The 20,256-nt window shown below is 35.1% G+C and overlaps 1 protein-coding gene across 2 annotated transcripts in view; it reads right to left on the bottom strand.

The window, feature by feature from the left end:
• Positions 1-12,513: 12,513 nt before the first annotated feature.
• Positions 12,514-20,256, bottom strand: part of MSH4 (MUTS-like protein 4) — a 33,389-nt gene continuing 25,646 nt past the window's right edge. Inside the window, exons 15-24 of one of the 2 annotated variants that reach the window (XM_039051134.2) lie at positions 17,842-17,905; positions 17,588-17,731; positions 17,426-17,493; positions 16,948-17,006; positions 16,048-16,204; positions 15,878-15,930; positions 15,692-15,790; positions 14,709-14,823; positions 14,507-14,629; positions 12,514-14,053 (exon numbers count right to left, since the gene is read on the bottom strand). In XM_039051134.2, the coding sequence (XP_038907062.1) occupies positions 13,889-14,053; positions 14,507-14,629; positions 14,709-14,823; positions 15,692-15,790; positions 15,878-15,930; positions 16,048-16,204; positions 16,948-17,006; positions 17,426-17,493; positions 17,588-17,731; positions 17,842-17,905 (1,047 nt within the window). In that variant the 3' untranslated portion in view covers positions 12,514-13,888. The remainder of the gene's footprint in view (positions 14,054-14,506; positions 14,630-14,708; positions 14,824-15,691; positions 15,791-15,877; positions 15,931-16,047; positions 16,205-16,947; positions 17,007-17,425; positions 17,494-17,587; positions 17,732-17,841; positions 17,906-20,256) is intronic. The other variant, XM_039051135.2, reaches the window with a different exon arrangement.

Genomic DNA, 20,256 nt, shown 5'->3' with positions numbered 1-20,256 from the left:
TTTTAGTTTCCTAATCTTTGAAATTTGGAAACAAATTGTTGCAGCTGAAGAAGTTTTATTGGTTAATGTGGATTCTTTGAGTATGAGTTTTAAATTAATTGGAAGGGATAATTTAATTATTTGTATAAGAAATTTTGAATTTTTGTGAAATTTGAAAGGGAAAAGAGGAAATTGTGGTTTTAAGATTTTACCCTCTTTAATTTTGGAACTTGGATCCAAAATTTAAGTAAAGAATTAGAAAAAGATAATTAGTTTATTTGGAAGTAATTAAATCAAGTACTTAAAAAGATTTGTAAATTTGGATTCAAATTAATTTGGAAAGTTAGAATTTAATTTTGGGATTTAGAATTTTTGGAAAGAAGTGACTTAAAGTTGGTGAATTTATTTTTAGGTTTATTTAATTAATTGGAGAAGAGGCGAAAGATTTGAGTTTGATATGACATATTTATTAAGGAGAGGAAATATATATATATATAGGTTTTGGAATTTAAGAAGAGGAAAGGATATGTATATATATTATTTCAAACCCCCACTTTCTCACTTTCTCTTTGGTTTAGACAAACTTCGGCTATCGCACCGTTGACGTCCACATCCTTTCCTTTGTCAAGTTGCAACCGCGCCGCTCCGACCTTCATGTCGCCAGATCTGCTCGCCGTTGGTCCTCCTCTCTTCCAGTCGTTGTCCTCTGCCGAACGTCGTCGTGAGGTTCGTAGTTTTGGGACAAGATCTAAATGATTTTCATGGTTTTGTTGAGGATCTTGAATACCCAATAAATAACGTGTTTAATTATCATTTCAATCGTGATTTTGGAAGTTGAATTTGGAAGTTTGAAGGAGTTTAAAAGGTCGTTAGCGTCCTGTCAAGCAGAGTTAAGGTAATTTCGGCAAGAATTTTGGTAAGATTTGGGGCTTTGTGACTTGTTCAGTTCAAATGTAATTTATACGAATTAAGTTATTAAGTTTTGTTGTTGATTTTGGTGTGATTAAACGCTTAGGTGTGAACCTAAAGGTTAAATTTTATTTTGGTTTATGTAATAGGATTTAATTCAAAGATTGTGGAAATTAGAAAGGGTTAATTGCTAAAATATTTGGCTCAATTAAGGATTCAAGAATTTCACAAAGATTCAATTGCTTTTTGATTCAACCTAATATCAAAGTAAGTAATCTTACTCTACCCACGGGCTAGATACTAGATATATGCCAGCATGATAGATGAATATTATGACAGAACGATAACATGATAGATGGATAGTATAGTATGACCGATATATGTTCTTATATGAGAATCTGAAAGATTTATTTGTGCACGTAGAGACTTGCATGCTAGTAAGAGGTGATACTTGATTCATTGAGGGTGTATTTGATATGAGGATATAGAGGCATATATGCATTATGTATAGCCATGATGTTGAGGTGTATATGTATGTTATAAAACCATATTGTAATAATTGTGATGTTGAGACTGTGATAGTGTCTTTTCTGATTAGTTAGATGCCCACTAGGTATCGTGTTTCCTTCGGGATTCACCAGATATTTGGTTTCCTTCAGGATTCACCAGATTGTGTTTCCTTCGGGATTCACCAGATATTTGGTTTCCTTCAGGATTCACCAGATTGTGTTTCCTTCGGGATTCACCAGATGGTGTTTCCTTCGGGATTCACCATATATTGTGTTTCCTTCAAGATTCATCAGAGGTAGTGGCATACTTAACTACAGTAGGATCGAAACCAGTTTTGCATGTATGTATGTGTCCCATGAGGACTAGAGCAATTTTTATGTTCCACCAGAGGTAGGCATCTAGAGGACATAGTTGCCTAGCCCAACCCCAATAATGGGGTTACTTACTGAGTATTTTATACTCACATTTTCTCATATTTATGTTTCAGGTAAGGGCAAGGACACACTGACGAATGACGAGAGGAATCCTTGAACGAGCCACTGGAGATCAGCTTTATGCTTTTGCTCATGATATTTAGATTTCTTTCTATGTCTTTCAACTTTCAATTTGATGTTTGAAACTTACTATTAAGATTTGTTTTCAGACCTAATCAAACTAATCCCCAAAATGGTAGGTTTGAGTCGACAATCTGGTCACTCGCACTCATGCAAATCAAAGAACCGCCCTCATAGGCAGGAGTTCCCAACTCACTCAAGACTAAGGTCATGTTTATTGGATGGTACCAGCACGCAGCGAAAGTGACAAGAATCGATAAACACTCTAATTGATTAATTTTGGCAAAAACGAAAACATGCTCAAGCAGAATTTAATGGGTTTCAAGACATACCTTTGAAGAACCTTTGAAATCTCGGTTTCCTGTTGCAAATCTCTCCAAATTTTTGTGTAGACCACCACAAGATCTTCTCTACTATTCTCTTAATGCTCTAGATTGAGTTGTGAGACTCAAAAAGCTAGAATCAAAGGGAACTTGGAGAATGCTCACAGCAGCAACCCAATGAAGTACTCCTTCTTCAACCCGAATTTTTGAGCTAAAATTATGTCGGTTTTCTTGTCCCAAAATCACTCCAATCTCTTCAATATATTACAGACTATCATGAAAAAAGAATAGCTGCATGAGATATAGCTCATGCTTGGAGTAATTAAAGCTTAAAGATGGTGGGTTTTTGTGAGCTACTTGAAGATGGAGTTGGAAAATCTCATTTTCCATTGTGTAATTTTCTATTTCCAAAATCTATATTTTGATTTTCAAATCACTTTTGATTTAAAAAAACATAACTTATTAATTTTATAAATTAATTTCACAAATTAATTTTCTAATAGAATTAATAAATAATTATTTAAACAATTTAAATAATTCTAATTAATTTAATATCCAATATTAAATTAAATTTGTTTTTACACAAATCCATTTTCATATATTTAAATCATATTTAAATATATATTCTCCAATTTTGTTTTATTCTAATTTGAACGTTTTAAATTAACTTATCACGCTACTCTAGAGCTAATCCATTTCCGAGCTAGTAGGGGGACCTCGTGGACCTACAGATCATGGGCTCCAACGATCCGAGATTAATCAGCTAAACTCATTATACCGATCTAACTCTCATTCGTTAACTAATGGGTCACTCCATTAAAGCTCATAGTTGAACTCCCCTTACTGTAGATATATTATGTCCACTCGATATAAACATGATTAATAAGTCAACCCTTCACAGGTTGTTCGTAATAACGACTGGGTTGAATCTCTGTTTTACCTACGAAATTACCTCTTGTTCCTTAAGTCCCACTGATCCCCTAATGAACAATTGTTTTGTGATCCAACACTAAAACGGAGTCCCTCTCAGGCCAGTAAGAGGGTAGGGCCCCTTGTTTAAAACCCAGAATCAGCACTTAAGGGAATAACCTCTCTACTATTCCTGGTAGGAGTGTATTTCGTCTTGCATCCTATGTCCTCAACTATCTATTCAATCTTACCCCTGAAATGGAAGGTTATTGAGCTGGTGTTGTTGAGCCAACCCTCACCTATGAAAATCTAAGGATAATTCCAAATAAACAAGAGTTTATAGTTAGCTCAGAATTAAGGTCAAGTTACCTAGGTCATTGCTTTGAAATAGTCAGTCTTAAACAGTAAACAACGTTATAAAGTAAGAGTGACTGATTTCGTGGTCCGATCTTCTACAAACCCTTTTGCACAAGGACACCCCCACTCCTCATATCCTAACATGAACGAATTAGGATCACTTTGTTTGTAGCACTTTACAACTCTTTGTAACAACTACAGAGCAGGCCACATCCAATAGTGTTACCAGAATAAGTACTTAACCTTATTCATATACTATAGATCATTTTGACTATTTACTCGAACCTGATCCACTTTTATGTCTCCACATAAAGTTCAAGTACTCATCCAATAGTCAAAGGACTTTCAAGGTTTATTGGATTTCTATTAAGCAAAACATCTATTCAATAACACCTTATTGAATTTTCAGAATAAGTTCCTTTGTTTACAAACCACGAGTTTTAGGACTTAAAACCCAACAATGTTACCTATGGTCATCCTAGTGAAATGAAAGTCTCTGCCATGAACAGCGTTATATAACGAGACTAAACATTTTTTGGTTCGATTTTATACAAACTCCTTTGTATAGGATACCCACACTCGCATGTCCCCACATGAATGATCAGGATCAAACCATCTGTAGCACTTTACAACACTTGTAACATCTACAAAGCGGACCGTATCCGTAGTATCACCATGATAAGGTTTCCCTCCTTTATCCATATACTACAGACCACTTAGGTTATCACTAAGGCATGATTAACTTGTATGTCTCTACATACATGCTTAAGTTACAACGATAACCAGGGATCTTAGTTTATTGGTTTATGGTTAATGCAACTAAAATATCTCATATTTCATAGACAATAGTGGAGAAAATATCTCATATTATTACATCACAAATGTTTGTTCATACAAGTGTTTACAAACTACAGGACCCTATGAGATTTAAGGTATCAACCCCAACAATCTCCCACTTGTCCTAAAGCAAGTGGGTGTACAAGATAAATACAAGTACAAAATAATAAACTAGGGCACTAAGGCCCAATACAAAATCTCCCACTTACCTTAGTTCAGCCATGGACGGTCCCATAGACCCATGCTCTATAAGTGACTCTAAAAAACTGTAGCCGTGAGTGCCTTCGTAAACGGGACAGCAACGTTATGCTCCAAAGCTATCTTCGTGACTATTTATAAGCATTTACTCAATCTAGTAAACTAAGATCCCAGATTATTTTATGTAACTTAAGCATGTATGTGGAGACATACAAGTAGATCATGCCTCAAGTAATAACCTAAATGGTCTGTAGTATAAGGATAAAGGAGGGATACCTTATCCTGGTGACACTATGGATATGGCCCGCATTGTAGATGTTACAAGTGTTGTAAAGTACTACAAATGGTATGGTCCTAACCATTCATGTGGAGACATGCGAGCGGGGGTATCCTATACAAAGAGTTTGTATAAGATCGAACCACGAAATGATTAGTCTCTTTATATAATGTCGTTCATAATTAAGACTTACATTTCACGAGGATGACCATAGGTGACATGACCTTAATCCTTAATCCTGAGTGAGTTGGGAACTCCTGCTCATGAGGGCGATTCTTTAATTTGTACAGGTAAGAGTGGCCAGATTGGCAACTCAACAAGCCTAGCATTTTGAGGATTCGTCTGATTGGAGGGCTGGGAACTCAACTATACAAGACGGCATTCACTCCTTCCTTGAAGCAGGGGTAAATAGATAAATTACTCCCTTAAGGGCTGGTCTGGGTCTTGAACATAGTGGTCACACCCTCTCTTGGGAATAGAGGACTCAGTCATAGTAGAACTATGACTTATTTTTCATTAGAGGAATCAGTGGTACTTAAGAAGTTAGATGTAAATATAGGGACAAAACGGTAAATTGACCCAACTGTACTTACGAGCGATTTGTGAAGGGTCATTGCACTGTTGATTGGTAATATCCAATGGACATAGAAGTATATCTGTAGTGCGAAGAATGCAACTATTGGTCTTTAGTGGAGTGACCAACAGTTAACGGATGGTGGATCTCGTGATTAAAGAGTTTAGTCAATAATTCACGTACCATTAGAGCTTCAAGCTACAGGTCCATAAGGTCCCTTGGTAGCACGGTTATGGTAACTGTGAGATAAGAGAAAAGTTTTCCAAATCAGAGTGAGATTGAATCATTTTTGTGTCATTTTCACAAAAGAGAGTCTATCGAGTAAAATAGTTTTACTAAACGATAGAGTCTCACAGCGTAAATGATCAAGTATCGAGTTCACTATATGATAGTTACTTGCTACTATACGATCGAGTAGCAAGTCTATACGATAGGCTTGTTCCTTCTTCTGTCGTATATTCGATCGTCTACTCGATCGTTTACCTCCTTCATTCCTCTATCCAAAGTCACACAAAGCCCACAACTCCTAGATTCTCACACTGAGAATACCAAGATAACTCTTGTGGTGGTGTTCTTATTCCTTTCAAGGGTCGAGGATCAAGTTGAACTCGACTGTGATCGGGTTTCATCCAATTGTTCGTTGAGATCGAGTTTTGATCGCTACATTCGAGTTCGTGCTGTGGAACGAGCTGCTAAACGATTAAAGGATACTTGAAGAAATGTTTGCATACTCTTTCCTTGTCTGTTCATTTAAAGAAGCATGTTGTAATTTATTGTATATGCATAATTTGCTCTTGTAAACTGTAATGGTTTGAGTTCTTTCTCAATGAAATTTGGAACGATCCGCTTCCGCTCACTAGATCTCTATTTTGAGTTTCCTTCAATGGAAAAAATAAATGTGGGATTGTGTATAAGGTATTGGAAGAGATGAAATTAGGGTGTCAAACTTTTGAAGATTGGGGTTTGGGTGGGTAGTTGGGCTTCCAATTTCTGATATTTTTTTATATAAAATTATATCATGTATTAAATTACTTGTAACAAAAAAAAAGGAAAAAAATTAAATAACAACCCTACAAAATTAAAAAAGGAAAAAAGTGGAAAATAACATAATAATAAGATTTTTTTTAAAAAAAAATGTGCACTACAATAGCACTATATACAAGATCGGCCGAGTTCTTAAAAAAGTCATATAAGTAACTATATTTAATAGAGAATTTGTTAATATAGATTTGTAATTTATATAATATATAATATATATTTTTAAAATATATTAGAAAATTAATCGGGACAAGTTCGGGGTCAGGATGGAGATTTTCTATCGAAGATTCCCCGTCCCGATCTAACCCTGCTGGAATTTTTGTCAACCCTAGCGACCGATTGAAGGCTATGCAGGATCTCTAGAAACAAAAGAAGCTATTTTGCTTCGTTTTTTACAAAATCTCCAAAAATTATCAAACGGAAAAGAGAAGAGACTTTTAGAGAAAGGAAAATAGAATCGTCGAGAAGAGGAAGAGAAAATCATGTATAGGTACAATGCCTGTTCTACGTTTGAGAGAATGGAAAGAGGAAATCGTGTGAAGAGAATGAGAAGATATTTTCCATTTGAAATCAATGTTATTTTAAAACTATATAAAAGATTTGGTAGGACATTGAGAAAATTTATTATATTTGCAAATTCTTTTAAAAAATTATATTATTAGTGAATTTCCATTAGGATTGGCAACGGGGTCGAGGCGGAGCAAGGATGGGGATTCCCCATCAGGATGAGGACCCATTCCCCGTTTCCCCTTTTGTTTCCTACAAGGACTTTTTTTTTTTTTTTTTTTAAATTTTTTCTAAAATTCTATTTGGTTTGAGCTTGAACACTTTAGGTGGACTTAGATTGGGCTGAATTAAAAACTAGGCTAAATATAAAAAGTTAAATGTCTATATATATATAGAAAAATATATTTAAAAATATAATCAAGGCAAGGTCGGGAACGAGAGGCGAGGATACCCTCCCCACCTTATCCCTATCCTTGATTTGACCCCAAACTTGGTCAAACCGAAGATTTTCCTTCCCGATTGGGGTGGGGCCCCTCAAGGACCTGATCATCCTAAAAATTTTACCCACCCTAATTTCCATAAAAAGGACAACAATTACAATTTTTCCAAAAAAAAAAAAGACCCAATTTTAATTTAAAATTAGTCAAAAGAACTTATTCAAAACAAAAGTAGAAATAAAAATAAAAATTTGGAAGACAAAAGGAAAATACCAAAAATTGGGAATCAAATCGATAATAAACCAAACTAAATAAAAACTAATTCATTGCTTTTGTTCTTTAATAGATATTGTTTTGGATCCATTATTTGTAAAATCATTAGTTTGGTTTGGTTTGATTCTTGGTTGGCCCCAAAATCCGATAGAATCGAACCAACTATCAGTATGTCAATGACTAAGAGGTCCGCCATTTAAATCCCTCATTTGTACTTAAATAAATAAACAAAAATATGTGTCATTAGTGTATTTATATTTGAAAATTTTCATGGTCGAATTTATCATGAATTGATGATTTTAGAAAGGGGAAAAAAAACAATTATAAACAGATCCTCTAAACAAGTAGGCTAAGGCTGGCAGATTTTTTTACGATAGTATCAAATGGGATTTAGTGGAAAAATAGGGCCGATTCCAAAACCATTTACAAGAGAACGAGCTTCCTGAAAATTATTTGCAAAATTAAGAGTGTTTTTTTTATATCTTATTGGATTCAATCTCTTCAAAAAACTGAATCAGCTGGAATTCAATCTTTTAAAGAGACTAATACGCTTACCCAGCTAGATGTGGGAGGACGTGACTTGCTTCAATCTGTTGAAGAGTCTGAACCCTCCCTTTCCAATGCTGGTGACGCGGTTTGAATTCATTGGTCTTTTTTTTTTTTCCTTGAATAATCAAATTATTATTTCAATTTTAAGTTAAAAAATTATCAACTCACTATTTTGCCTCCCTAATCCTCCCTACTTTCAAACTCTCTCAAATTTCTCCTTAATTCTCTCAAATTTTTCCTTAATTCTATCAAACTCTCAAATTTCTCTGCAATTCTCTCAAACTCTCTCAAGTTTCTACCGGAATTGTATTTTTTTAAAAAAAAAAAAAAAATTATGTTCCATCTTTAAGGAAGCCAAAACCAATTTCAATTTTTTTTTTCTTTTTTTGCAAATTCTGTCATTTAAAAACAAAAATAAATTGGTATATGATTTTAGATGAGATCTAAAATTACTGTGTTACAGAATTAGTTTTGAAATTGAATTCATTTAATAGGTGAGGTTTTTTCGTTTCGTGTGAAATTGATTTATATCTCAGATAAACTCTCATAACATCTTTACAACAAAGTCAATGTTGATCCAACTAAATATATTAGAAGATTGAGATATACTAAACAAAGTAAATAAATTATATTTCAAGATTGAGATATCTAATATTAAGGGTATACATGGATTGGGTTTGGTTGGGTTGGTTTGAAAGTATTTTTTAGGATCAATCCAAAAATTCGAATTGGTTAGATTGGTAACCTAAATGACTCAAATAAAATCTTCGACCTAACCCTTATAACTGTTGGGTTGTCAAGTTTATGACTTATTTTTTCTTTTTAATTAAAAATATGTAAATTTATATACAACACGTGACTAATAATTAAAATCTCATAAAATTCAAATGTTAAATACCAAATATCTATGGTATTTATTGCAAACTTTAAACAAAGACAACATATCAATTCTTAGAAAAATATATATTAAAAGATCACAAAGTAATCAAACTTTAAACAAAGATATATATATAAAATTCGTATCGGGTTGGGTTAACCCAATTTTTTTTATTCAACCCACGACCCAACCCAACCCACCAAAAATAGAAAAAGTTGAACTTAACCCAAGAAGAAAACTAACCCAACTCAACCCTTACATTTTGGGTTGGGTAGTCCAGGTTATTCGAGTTATGAGATTATTTGAACACCCCTATCTAATATTATGTATAATACCCAAGATTTTTTTTTTAAAAAAATTATACTTTGAAAAGAAGCTAACTAAAGCTAAACAAAAATATATAAGATAGAAAGATATAACATCATAAAATGGAGAAGATGTTAAGGTTGGCAACACAACCAGCCACGTCAGCAAAGGAAAATCCACTCAACAACCCCATCAGTGCAAGACTTCATAAATTATAATCTTACCTCTTTACCAATTGAATAGGATTTACCAAAAGAATAGGATGGTTACAACAAGTGTCTAACCATTTTTTTTGTTGAGTTATTATTGCATTCCCAAATTAGAGATTTCATATTGTATAAATAACACCTATGTACATTTCAAGATACAAGAAAATATAAAGGAAAGGTTGGTGTGTCAATGTTGTGTACCTTCTGCATTATCGTCTACCTAGCTAAAACTGTCATTTACCTTTGTTTAAATACTATCGTCTACACGACATCGTCTATCGCTTGACGCTATCGTCTACCTCCAAATACTATTGTCTACCTTTTTTATAGAACACGAGACATACGCAGCAAAATTAGAACCTAATTACACTCTAATTGCTTTTAATTTAAAGAAAAATAACATGCAATTGAAGGAAAAAACAGTAAAATAACTTATCTTTGAAGCTCCCGAAAACCGTTGAATCTCGACCCGAACTCTTTCGGACCACCACTAGAGTTGACCTACTATCCTCTGCACTCAGAATCGAGTTGTAGGACCCAATGGATGAAGAAAACGAGAGAGAGAAAGAGATGGGAAAAAGAAGATGGAATTTTGGTTTTGGGTTTTCCTTTTTTCAACCCAATTTTGAAAAACTAAATTTGATAAAATTGACAAAAGTCTTTAAACCAAATTGAAAAGCCCATTTTATAGAAAAAACCATGCAACATTTGCATAAAACAAATCCATAAAAACCCAACACTTATAATCCACTATCTTAGCTTAATGTCTCCATTATAAGCCAACACCTAGCCCACTATTTTGTTAGTGGAATTATCTAACAAAAGTTTGGATTTTCCCACTAACTTTAGTCAAAGGGCAAAATAGTCATTTGGTCAAAGTCAAACTTTGACCAAAAAGTCAACATTTTGACTTTTTATGATTTTTTTCGTGTTGACTAATTTTGACCTCCTGAGCATGAATCCACATTCATTTTCTCGAAATTCAAATCACATTTGAATATAAGGTCGGTCAAAGTTTGACTTTTCAAAGTCAAAAATCAACTCTTTGACTTTCTACATCTTTGACCATTTCCATTATTTCCGAGCTTTCGAATATGAACGTATTCATATTCTTGATATTTAAATCACATTTAAATATTAGAGCTTAATCTCTAAACCGAAAAACCCGACCACTATATCACATATACTTGTCGATTTCTTTCTCTTCACCTAATTCAAACAATTCAAATCATTCTATCATACTGTTTTAAGTTTATTCCATATGAGCTAGTAGGAGGACCTAATGGACCTATAGAACATGGGCTCTAACGATCCGAGATTAGCTGGCTAAACTCTTTAGACGGAGCTAATCAACATTCGTTAACTAACGGGTCATTCCACTATAGTCCCGTAGTTGCATCCCCCTCACTATAGATATATTTATGTCCATTTGATATAACCATGATTAGTAAGCTAATCCTTCAAAGGTTGCTCGTAATCTCGGCTGGGTCATAAAAACCGTTTTACCCCCACGACTACATCTTGTTCCTTAAGTTCTACTGATCCTCTAATGAACAATTGGTTTAAGGTCCAACCTATAAACCGAATCCCTCTCAGGCCAAGGAGAGTGTGGAACCCCTTGTTCAAGACCTAGATTCAGTACTAAAGGGAACAACCTATCTATTATCCCTATAACAGGTAGGAGTGAATTCCATCTTGCACCCTATGTTCTCAGCTATCCACCCGATCTTACCCCTGAAATGGGAGGCTTATTGGGCCAATGATGATGAGCTGTCCTCACCTATGCAGATCTAAGGATAATTCCGAGTGAACAGAAGTTCATAGTTAGCTCAGGATTAAGATTAAGTTACTTAAAAGTGACTATTTCATGGTTCAGTCTTATGCAAACTCATTGCATAGGATGCCCCCACTCACATATCTCTATATGAACGATTCAGGATCACATTGTTTGTACTAACTACAAAGTGGGTTGCATCCATAGTGTCCCCAAAATAAGGCGCCCAACCTTATTCATATACTATAGACCATTTTGACTGTATATTTGAACTTGATCCACATTTATGTCACTACATAAAGTTCAAACTATATTAAATAGCCTCAGGACCTTAGTTTATTAGATTCAAGATTACAATTTCAATAACAAGTTTATCGAAAAACAAAATAGAATATAGTTATTAATTTACAAACTACGAGTTTTAGGACATAAAACCCAACACTTTTGACGTTATCGTCTACATGACATCATCTATCTTCTGATGCTATCGTCTACCTCCTTCAGACATTATCGTTTACCTCCGCTAAACGCTATCGTCTACCTCCTTTTAAATGCTATCGTCTACCGTTTGACACTATCGTCGACTTGTTGGCATTATCGTCTACCTTTTGACTACCATCGTTTACTGTCCCGTCGTATACCTCTTCAAACGACAATTTCACACTCTAACTTGGTATTAGAGCCCATAAAGCCCAAACAGGTGATGTCGGTCCAATAAGAAGAAATTGTGATCCGATCAAGAATGGTGAACCCAAAAAAGCCACCATCTTGAGGGGTCATGTTGAGAATCCCACATTAGGAAAACCAAGAGGACTCACACTCTTTATAAGATAGATGAGTTGTTGAATGCTAGTCCACAGTTAGAGTGTGAAGTTGTCGTCTAAAGGAGGTAGACGATAGCGTCAAGCGATAGACGATGTCGTGTAGACGATAACGTCAAGAGGTAGACGATAGCGTCAAGCGATAGACGATGTCGTGTAAACGATAACATCAAGAGGTAGACAATAGCGTCAAGCGATAGATGATGTCGTGTAGACGATAACGTCAAGAGGTAGACGATAGTATTTAAACAAAGGTAAATGACAATTTTAGCTAGGTAGACGATAATGCAGAAGGTACACGACGGTGGCATGCCAACCTTTCCTTTATATTTTATTGTATGTTGAAATGTACATAGGTGTTGTATTTATACAATATGGAATCTCTAATTTGGGAATGCAAGAATAACTCAACAAAATAAATGGTTAGACACTTGTTCTAACCATCCTATTCTTTTGGTAAATCCTATTCAATTAGTAAAGAGGTAAGACTGTAATTTATGAAGTTTTGCACTGCTGACGAGACTGTTGAGTGGATTTTCTTTTGGTGACGTGGTTGGCTGTGTTGGTATCCTTAACAAGAGAAACACATTAAAAGAAACATTATACTGTACAAGATAAAAGATAAATAAAACTAAACAAAAATATGCATGTATGATTGTATACTCAACAAATAAATAAATGCATTTCTTTCCATCTAATAATGGTAGGGAAATAGAAGAATATTGAGATATAGTTGCGGTACAAAATGAAAAATTATATTAGTATTATCTATAATATCTAAAAAACTTAGTTAAAAGATATGTAAACGTAAACAAAAAATATATATATGTAAACATGCATCCATGATCAACAACCAAAAGAAAAAATCAAATAAAAAGCGTATATTTAAAATGAAAATGTTGATATTGTTTTAAGAGATCTTTGTCTTCATAATGAAAATGTTGAAGAGAGATTTGAGATATTTTTTAGGGAAGTTTGAGAGAATTTGGGATAATTTTAGGAGAGGTTGGGAGAAATTTGAGCGAGTGTTAAAGAAGTTTGGGAAATTTTTGAGAGTTGGGAGAAACTTCAGGGAGTTCGAGAGAACTTTGAGGGAGCTTTGAAGAATTGAACCATGGGTTAATTTTTTTACTTCAAACGGAAATAAATTTGATTATTTATTTTATAATTAAAAAGAGAGAGAGAATCAAACGGCATCAGTGTGCCGTCCCATAAGTGACGCTGGCAGAAGAATATACTAAGTTCCAAGGATTCAGTGAGACTGAATTGACTGCTGAGGTGTCCGCCACTTGAGGTGCCACTGCCATGTCTGCACTGAGGTGGAGCAAGACTGCAGTCTCTTCAAAAGACTGAATTCCAGAAAGACTGAATCCAATACCCCTAATTTAGTCCAATACCCCTAATTTTGCAAATAATTTTCAGGGAGATGGTTTTTTTTGCAAAATAGTTTTGGAATCAGCCCTATTTTCCCACTAAATCCGTATCAAATGTGTTATTTGATTAGCTTAAAAAAGACTCGAGATGAGCTTTTTTTTTCTTTAAGTTTCCTCGCCTCTTCCATTCTCTTTTTCTGTACAAACGCGAACTTCATCAGTTGCAAGTGTAGAGTTGTTTCTGCACACAAGCATGGAATTATGAATAATTGTGTCTTATATAACGATTACCAAGAATCATAGCCTGCCACTAATGTAGCCCTCTTTAAGATTTTGCAATGCTTCTCGTATTGAATCTTCATCGTGGCTGGAGTATTTCAAACATATCAGACGCTGAGCTACATTGTAGGCCATTCTGATTGGATGATACTGCAAGTAGTTTATCTCCATCCGTCTTTCTTCCTGCACAATTTGAAATCTTCCATCTAAGATTATCATAATTTTCCAGATACAATTGAAATATCAAAGCCCAAGATTAATGGATCCTGCTCCGCGAATGGGAAATAGAATGAGACAAAATGGAATCGAAACGATTCTTTCTTAGGTTGTGTTCATTCAAACCATTTTTTTAAATTACTCATAAAAGCAAGTTAATCAGACATGGTTTGTTACCTATCTAGTTCTTGGTCTTTAAAAGTTAAAGTTGGTAAACATACTTTCACCAATAAGTATCTCTGTTTTGTTATTCACTTTCTTTTTAAAACCAAGCCAAAATTAAAACCTAAAAAAAGTAATTTTAAAAAATTTGTTGTTTTTAGATGACTAAAAACTATAGTTTAAAGAAGAAAGCAACGTTCATGAATTGGTAAATTTTGGTTCATTATAACTTAACAATTCAACCCAAGACTGAATTACCTTCTCCATGATCCTGGAAGTAATGTCTCTAGCAGTTTCAATTACCGAGCTGGGCAATCCAGCCACTTCTGCTAATGAAAGGCCATAGTGTGGTACATGTCTCATTCCATCCTTTAATTGGAACTAGTCGACGATTCGAACCTTTAAGTCAGAAAAGTGACAATAAAAAGGATGATAGACTAACAGAACTGGAAAACAGTACCTTGAAATCCAAACGGTTATTCCTTATATCCACATGGAAGTGAAGAACTTTTACGTTTGGGTAGACGGTTGCTAGCTCTGATAGGCCCTCCATATGAGTGACAAATATGGTATAACTGAGGCAGACAAAGAACACGGCAAGTACATTCATTGAAGTTCACTTGTGACCCAAATCAGAAATTTTTTTTTGTTAAGAATCGATAATGAATGATGAACAGAAAACATAATGTAAAAGAGAATCGACATAGAGATTTACATGGTTCAGAAACAATGGGTTAATCCACGGACAAAGAAAGAATAGTTTATTATTAGGGAGAATTATTCAGACTACAAAGCAAAGATCCTTTAGGGTTAGAGAGTTTTTACAATCCACTTCTATAAATCCTAGGGTCCAAAACATAAATAACATAAATAGACAAATACGGAAAACTACTTAGATTTTGAGGGCATTGTCCCAATCAATGAGACTTCGTACTTGGTTGCTCAAAGTGTCAGATAACAGATTCAAGACATTCCAACAAAATTCTATTACTATTGTAATACCTATTCCCTACAAATCTATCCTTATTAAATGTTACAGATTTAGTTTATGGGCCTTCATCATTCTTAAATGCTACAATTATGGTAAGCAATGAATGTACTATGGAAAATTCTCCAAATCTATCAACATTCTAGTGATTTAATTTGAATGAGAAATGGTGAGCCATGAATTTTATATGGGCCGAAAAAAGACCAGGCGCATTTCACTAATATCTAGAATCTGATTTTTTTTTTTTTTTCTTTTTCTTTTTGCAATAAACAACAGTGAAGATTTGAAACTCAACCTCTAGGTCGATAATATATCACTTGACCAAATGAACCATGTCCATGTTGATGGATTTAAAACCTTATTGATTACTGTAGATGAAAATAGTATGCATTGCTTTATCTAAAATATTATATGCATCTCTTGCAATCAAGTAAAAATGTTGGTAAGGATATTACGCTTTGAGTGACAAAAGATGTTCGCAGCAGCTCCATGCAATTGCAAATCCATCAGAGGAAGAAGTTGCCCTCCCAAGTTCATCCACGACAACGAGACTTCTACATTCCAGTGAACAATATGTTTCAATAAAACGTGAAGCATTTCGAGAGTTCTTCAAGTTCTAGTTCATAGTAGATTTAATTTACCTTTGAGAGACATTCTGCATTACAAAAGCTGTTTCCTTCATCTCTGTCATGAACTGCAACCCAGTAATATATTAATGAAAAGATGCTTTCTTGGTATTAATCCTTGCTTTCAAATTCAAACTATGGATGGATAAAGAAAATAAATTATGAATCATTTAGGAAAACAATACTGTGCTGGAGTTGGACTCTAGACTATCATCTGTGCCCATTCGTGTGAATATACGATCAACAACTCTCAAGGTTGAGAAATGTGCTGGAACATAACATCCAATTTGAGCAAGAATAACTAGAAGGCACATTTGTTGAAGGTAGGTACTCTTTCCACTCCTGCAAGAAATAATAGTACATTAAAGCATGTCATCTAAAGACTTCCAAGTTGTATAATGGCAGCCTGAATCTTAACTGGAAGGATTAATTGAGGTTCCCCCGGCTTAACTGAGTAAGAGATGTTTAAATGAAATTCAAATTACCTTTACTATTATCTATATTCAGCTCATTCTCCTAGAGTATCAATGAATTTATTGCACAATGTTCCCTTTGGATTGGACATTTGTGGAAATAATACTTTTGTCTTACAAGAAATAGAAAAGATAGTGTTTCAGTGAAGATGATATATATATACCATAATTAAATCTCTTTCAATGTTTCCAAGATTGTTTATGATGTGATTTTTCTATTATTATTATTAAGAAGGGATATTCCAAGCATTTCTTAGTCATAACACTTCATTGATTATGCATATTTGATACTACTGGAACAACATTGATCTTGTGTTTCCAGTGATGATGACTAAGCTCATAATTTTCCCTCATGTACTAGTTTCATGAGGAGTTTACGTAAAGGTTCCACTAAGATGAGAGGATGCTTTTAGCACCACAAATGATGTACTTTTAGTTCATAAGTGCTCTCCCTTTTGAGTTATTAGGCAACTATCACTTTGTAGATCATTTGTTTCTTCTCTTTCTGAATCACTTTGTTCAAAGAAGTTAACCAACCAAAGATAAAACAGGAAAAATAAATCAACAGCTTTTTTGTGCAATCTTAAATCATGTCATGGGGCGAGTTCTTACATATTTGGACCCATGACAATTATCATGTTGGCTGCTTCCGATAGAAATATGCTGTTAGCCTGCAAAGAAGAAACTCAAATTTCCATAAAAAGTGTCTACATACAAAACAATTTGTTAGGATACCTCCTAACAAGAACACTCAAGAACACCAAGAACAAAACAAGAACATTAAAAGATAGAAATACATATAGCAATATCACTAACGAAACTACAATAAACCTCAACAAATTCTCGAGGGCTAGGAATCCTCTCCCAAATTCCCCAAAGGAAATCTTACAAAATTCTTCACACCTTCCTCTCAATCCATTCCCTCAATTTATAACTAAAAAGCCCTAACAAGCTTACTATCTAATTATTAATATACCTCTTCTAATAACCATACTAATATTGTAGTAATACTCCTATTATATCCCTAACTAGGTCTCTTACACAATCCTATACTAAAAGTATCAGCAATTGACAATGAAGTTATACGTACAACAAAATCGTTGTGTATACTTTCTAGGATTGGGTGTCTTCCAGCTTCAATTGCCATCGGACCATTATCTATTTGTGTCAAGGAAAATCAATCATTGTCAGGTTTGCTGTTGCATTCAGAAAAATCAGATTGAATGAAAGGCAGGAAAATATGTTGGATTACCTGTAAAGTTTGGCCTATTATATCGATCAACAGGCTTTGTTGATATTGTATGTGCAAATGAATTGACAATCATATCTAAGAGGCACAAGACTTCTGCGAGCAGTGTCAGCATAGAGACGTCCTCTCTTATGGCATCTACCAGTCCTGCATTTGAATGGGCGTAAAATAAACTACAAATTCAGAGATACAGGTGAACTAAATCATTGGTAGCTCATGATTGAAGATTTACTATATAACTAAGCATGTGAAATGACCTTCCAGGCAAATTTCTGTACGAATATAGCATTCTCCTGCAGCAGACTTGTTTCTAACATTCAGCTGAAAATGGAATAAAGACACTTAAGAGTTTTGCTGCATCCTACAGCATAATTTGCATGGCACACAAATGTGGATCGCAAATTCAGAACAAAAAAAATGGTGGAGGTGTGTATAATCGTTGCCAACAACACTTTCTCCAAACTGCTTGAGAATTTTGTGGATCAACAAACCATGCATCATCTTGATGACATGAAATCTTTAGCATTATAGTTAAATGACTGAACTTTTTAGGTTATATATTTATATCATTTCCGAGATGTTTCATGATTGTAAGAATGACAACACTCCACAATTGAGTACAGAAAAGGTAACAATTACGGTTGAATATAGAAAGTCTTCTTTTTCCCTCATTCTTTGGAATATTATTTTGTAATTAGTATTCATTTTTTTCTGTAATATTCTTTCCTTTTTTCCATTCTTTGTACCGTTGATTATCTTTGCCGTATTAGGCTTTTATCGTTGTATATATTAGGACTATAACCATTTGTAAAGGAATGAGAAAAATTCAGAGAATTAAGAAATTTCAATACGGTATCAAAGCTACTCTGTGAATTTCCATAAGTTTCACGTCTGAAACCTTAGCAAAGAAAAATAGATCATTGAAGATTCAATCAACGTACCGATTAGTTTGAAGTTGTGCATCAGAAAACCTCTATCTATAACCGGGAGCTTCACGTCCGAAGCAAATCTGTGAGGAATCATCCAAATAGAAGAATAGAAGAAAATCGCAGCCAAGCTTCGCGTCAAAAGCAAGTCACAGCCAAGCTTCGATCGAAATCTTCTGAAACAAATCGGCCAAGAATCGTGGGCTGAGCGTGACAGCTTCGATCGAAATCTTCTTAAACGAATCACGGCTAAACAAGGGTTTTTCATCGTGTATCCAACCGGGTCGAGCATATTTGAGTTGTGGGCTGAATCGAATTGGGTCATGGGCCATGAGCATATCCATTTCCCCTATTTTTCTTGCACCACTGCTAAATCTGTTCGTGGGTTGCAGGTCTTCGTGGGTCGTGGGTCTGGACATATCTAAACCGTTTTTTATTATTTCGGGTCCCTTCTTCCTCCAGCTTTAGGTCTGAGAAACTATCCTTCTGTTTTTTCCTTTGTTACAAGGAATATTTGAGTAAGTACTAAATATCTTCCTTTACAGAATTTAACATTCTAGTATGGCATCTATGAATCCTAACAATACAGAAAGGACCATACTTCCAATTATCTCCCTTGCTCATGATGTTTATATGTGGAAAAGGAAAGGAAGATTATTTATCAAGCGAAAATCTCATCCCAGACCAAGCTAATCCAAAATACAAGACATGGAAAGGCGAAAATAATATGGTTAATGTCATGGCTAATCAACTCCATGACGACAGAGATTGGTGAAAGATTTCTACTCTTCTCGACTGCAAGCGAAATCTGGGAAGCAGCTTGTGAAACCTATTCCGACCAAGAAAATACAGCGGAATCATTTGAAATTGAAGGCAAAATTCACGAGATACGGAAAGAGGATATGCAAGTCACTCACTACTTCACTCAACTATCTCGTCTTTGGCAACAACTTGAGGTATGTGAAAGCCACAAGTGGGAATGCACTGCAGATAGAGCTACATACAAAAAGATAGTTGAGAAGAAACAAGCATTCAAATTTCTTCTCGGCCCTAATAAAGAATGAGACGAGGTACGTGGTAGAATCTTGGCTATTAAACCCTGTCAAAAATAGTTGTATTACCCTAGGGGCATATTTGTAATTTTTCCATTGACCTAGGGTTTCCTCTTGTCTATTTATTTGAACAGTCTCCTTGTATTTTGTGTATCACTTCAATAATAAAAAAAATAAGTCTCTATCGTGGTTTTTTCTCCCTGGTTCTAGGGTTTTCCACGTAAACCATTTGTATTCTTCTTCTCCTTCATGTTTTATTTTCATCATGGTATCAGAGCAAGGCGACGAAACCCTAGCCGCCATTGATGAGTCCCCTTTGACGATCAACTCCGAGATGGCTGCCACAATTAAGGAGACTGTCCAACAGTACCTGGAGGCTACTTTACCGCGTCTTCTTCAACAGATCAGTGCCGGACAGACAACACCAGCCGTGGAGACAGCCCAACCAATCGACGACCAGACCGGATCGCGCCCAACTCTTCAACGGCGCCCAGACCGTGCGTGGTAAGGATCGTGCCCAACCCTTCGACAGTGCCCAACCCTTCGATGCCCAGCCGTCAGCTCAGCCATGGATCGCACCAACCCAAACGACCTCGAACCCTCGGTTGCAGACGACGAGCTGCATCGATCTCATTAGCTCGACCAGCAGCAGAGTTTCTGTTGAGTAGCAGCCACCACCGGTTGGTCCAGCCAC

This window comes from Benincasa hispida, chromosome 12 (assembly GCF_027475165.1).
Source record: "Benincasa hispida cultivar pf3 chromosome 12, pf3_genome.v1.1, whole genome shotgun sequence".
Classification (NCBI taxonomy): domain Eukaryota; kingdom Viridiplantae; phylum Streptophyta; class Magnoliopsida; order Cucurbitales; family Cucurbitaceae; genus Benincasa; species Benincasa hispida.
Note: the sequence above shows the minus strand (reverse complement) of the source record. Positions and strands in the feature narration are given on the sequence as shown.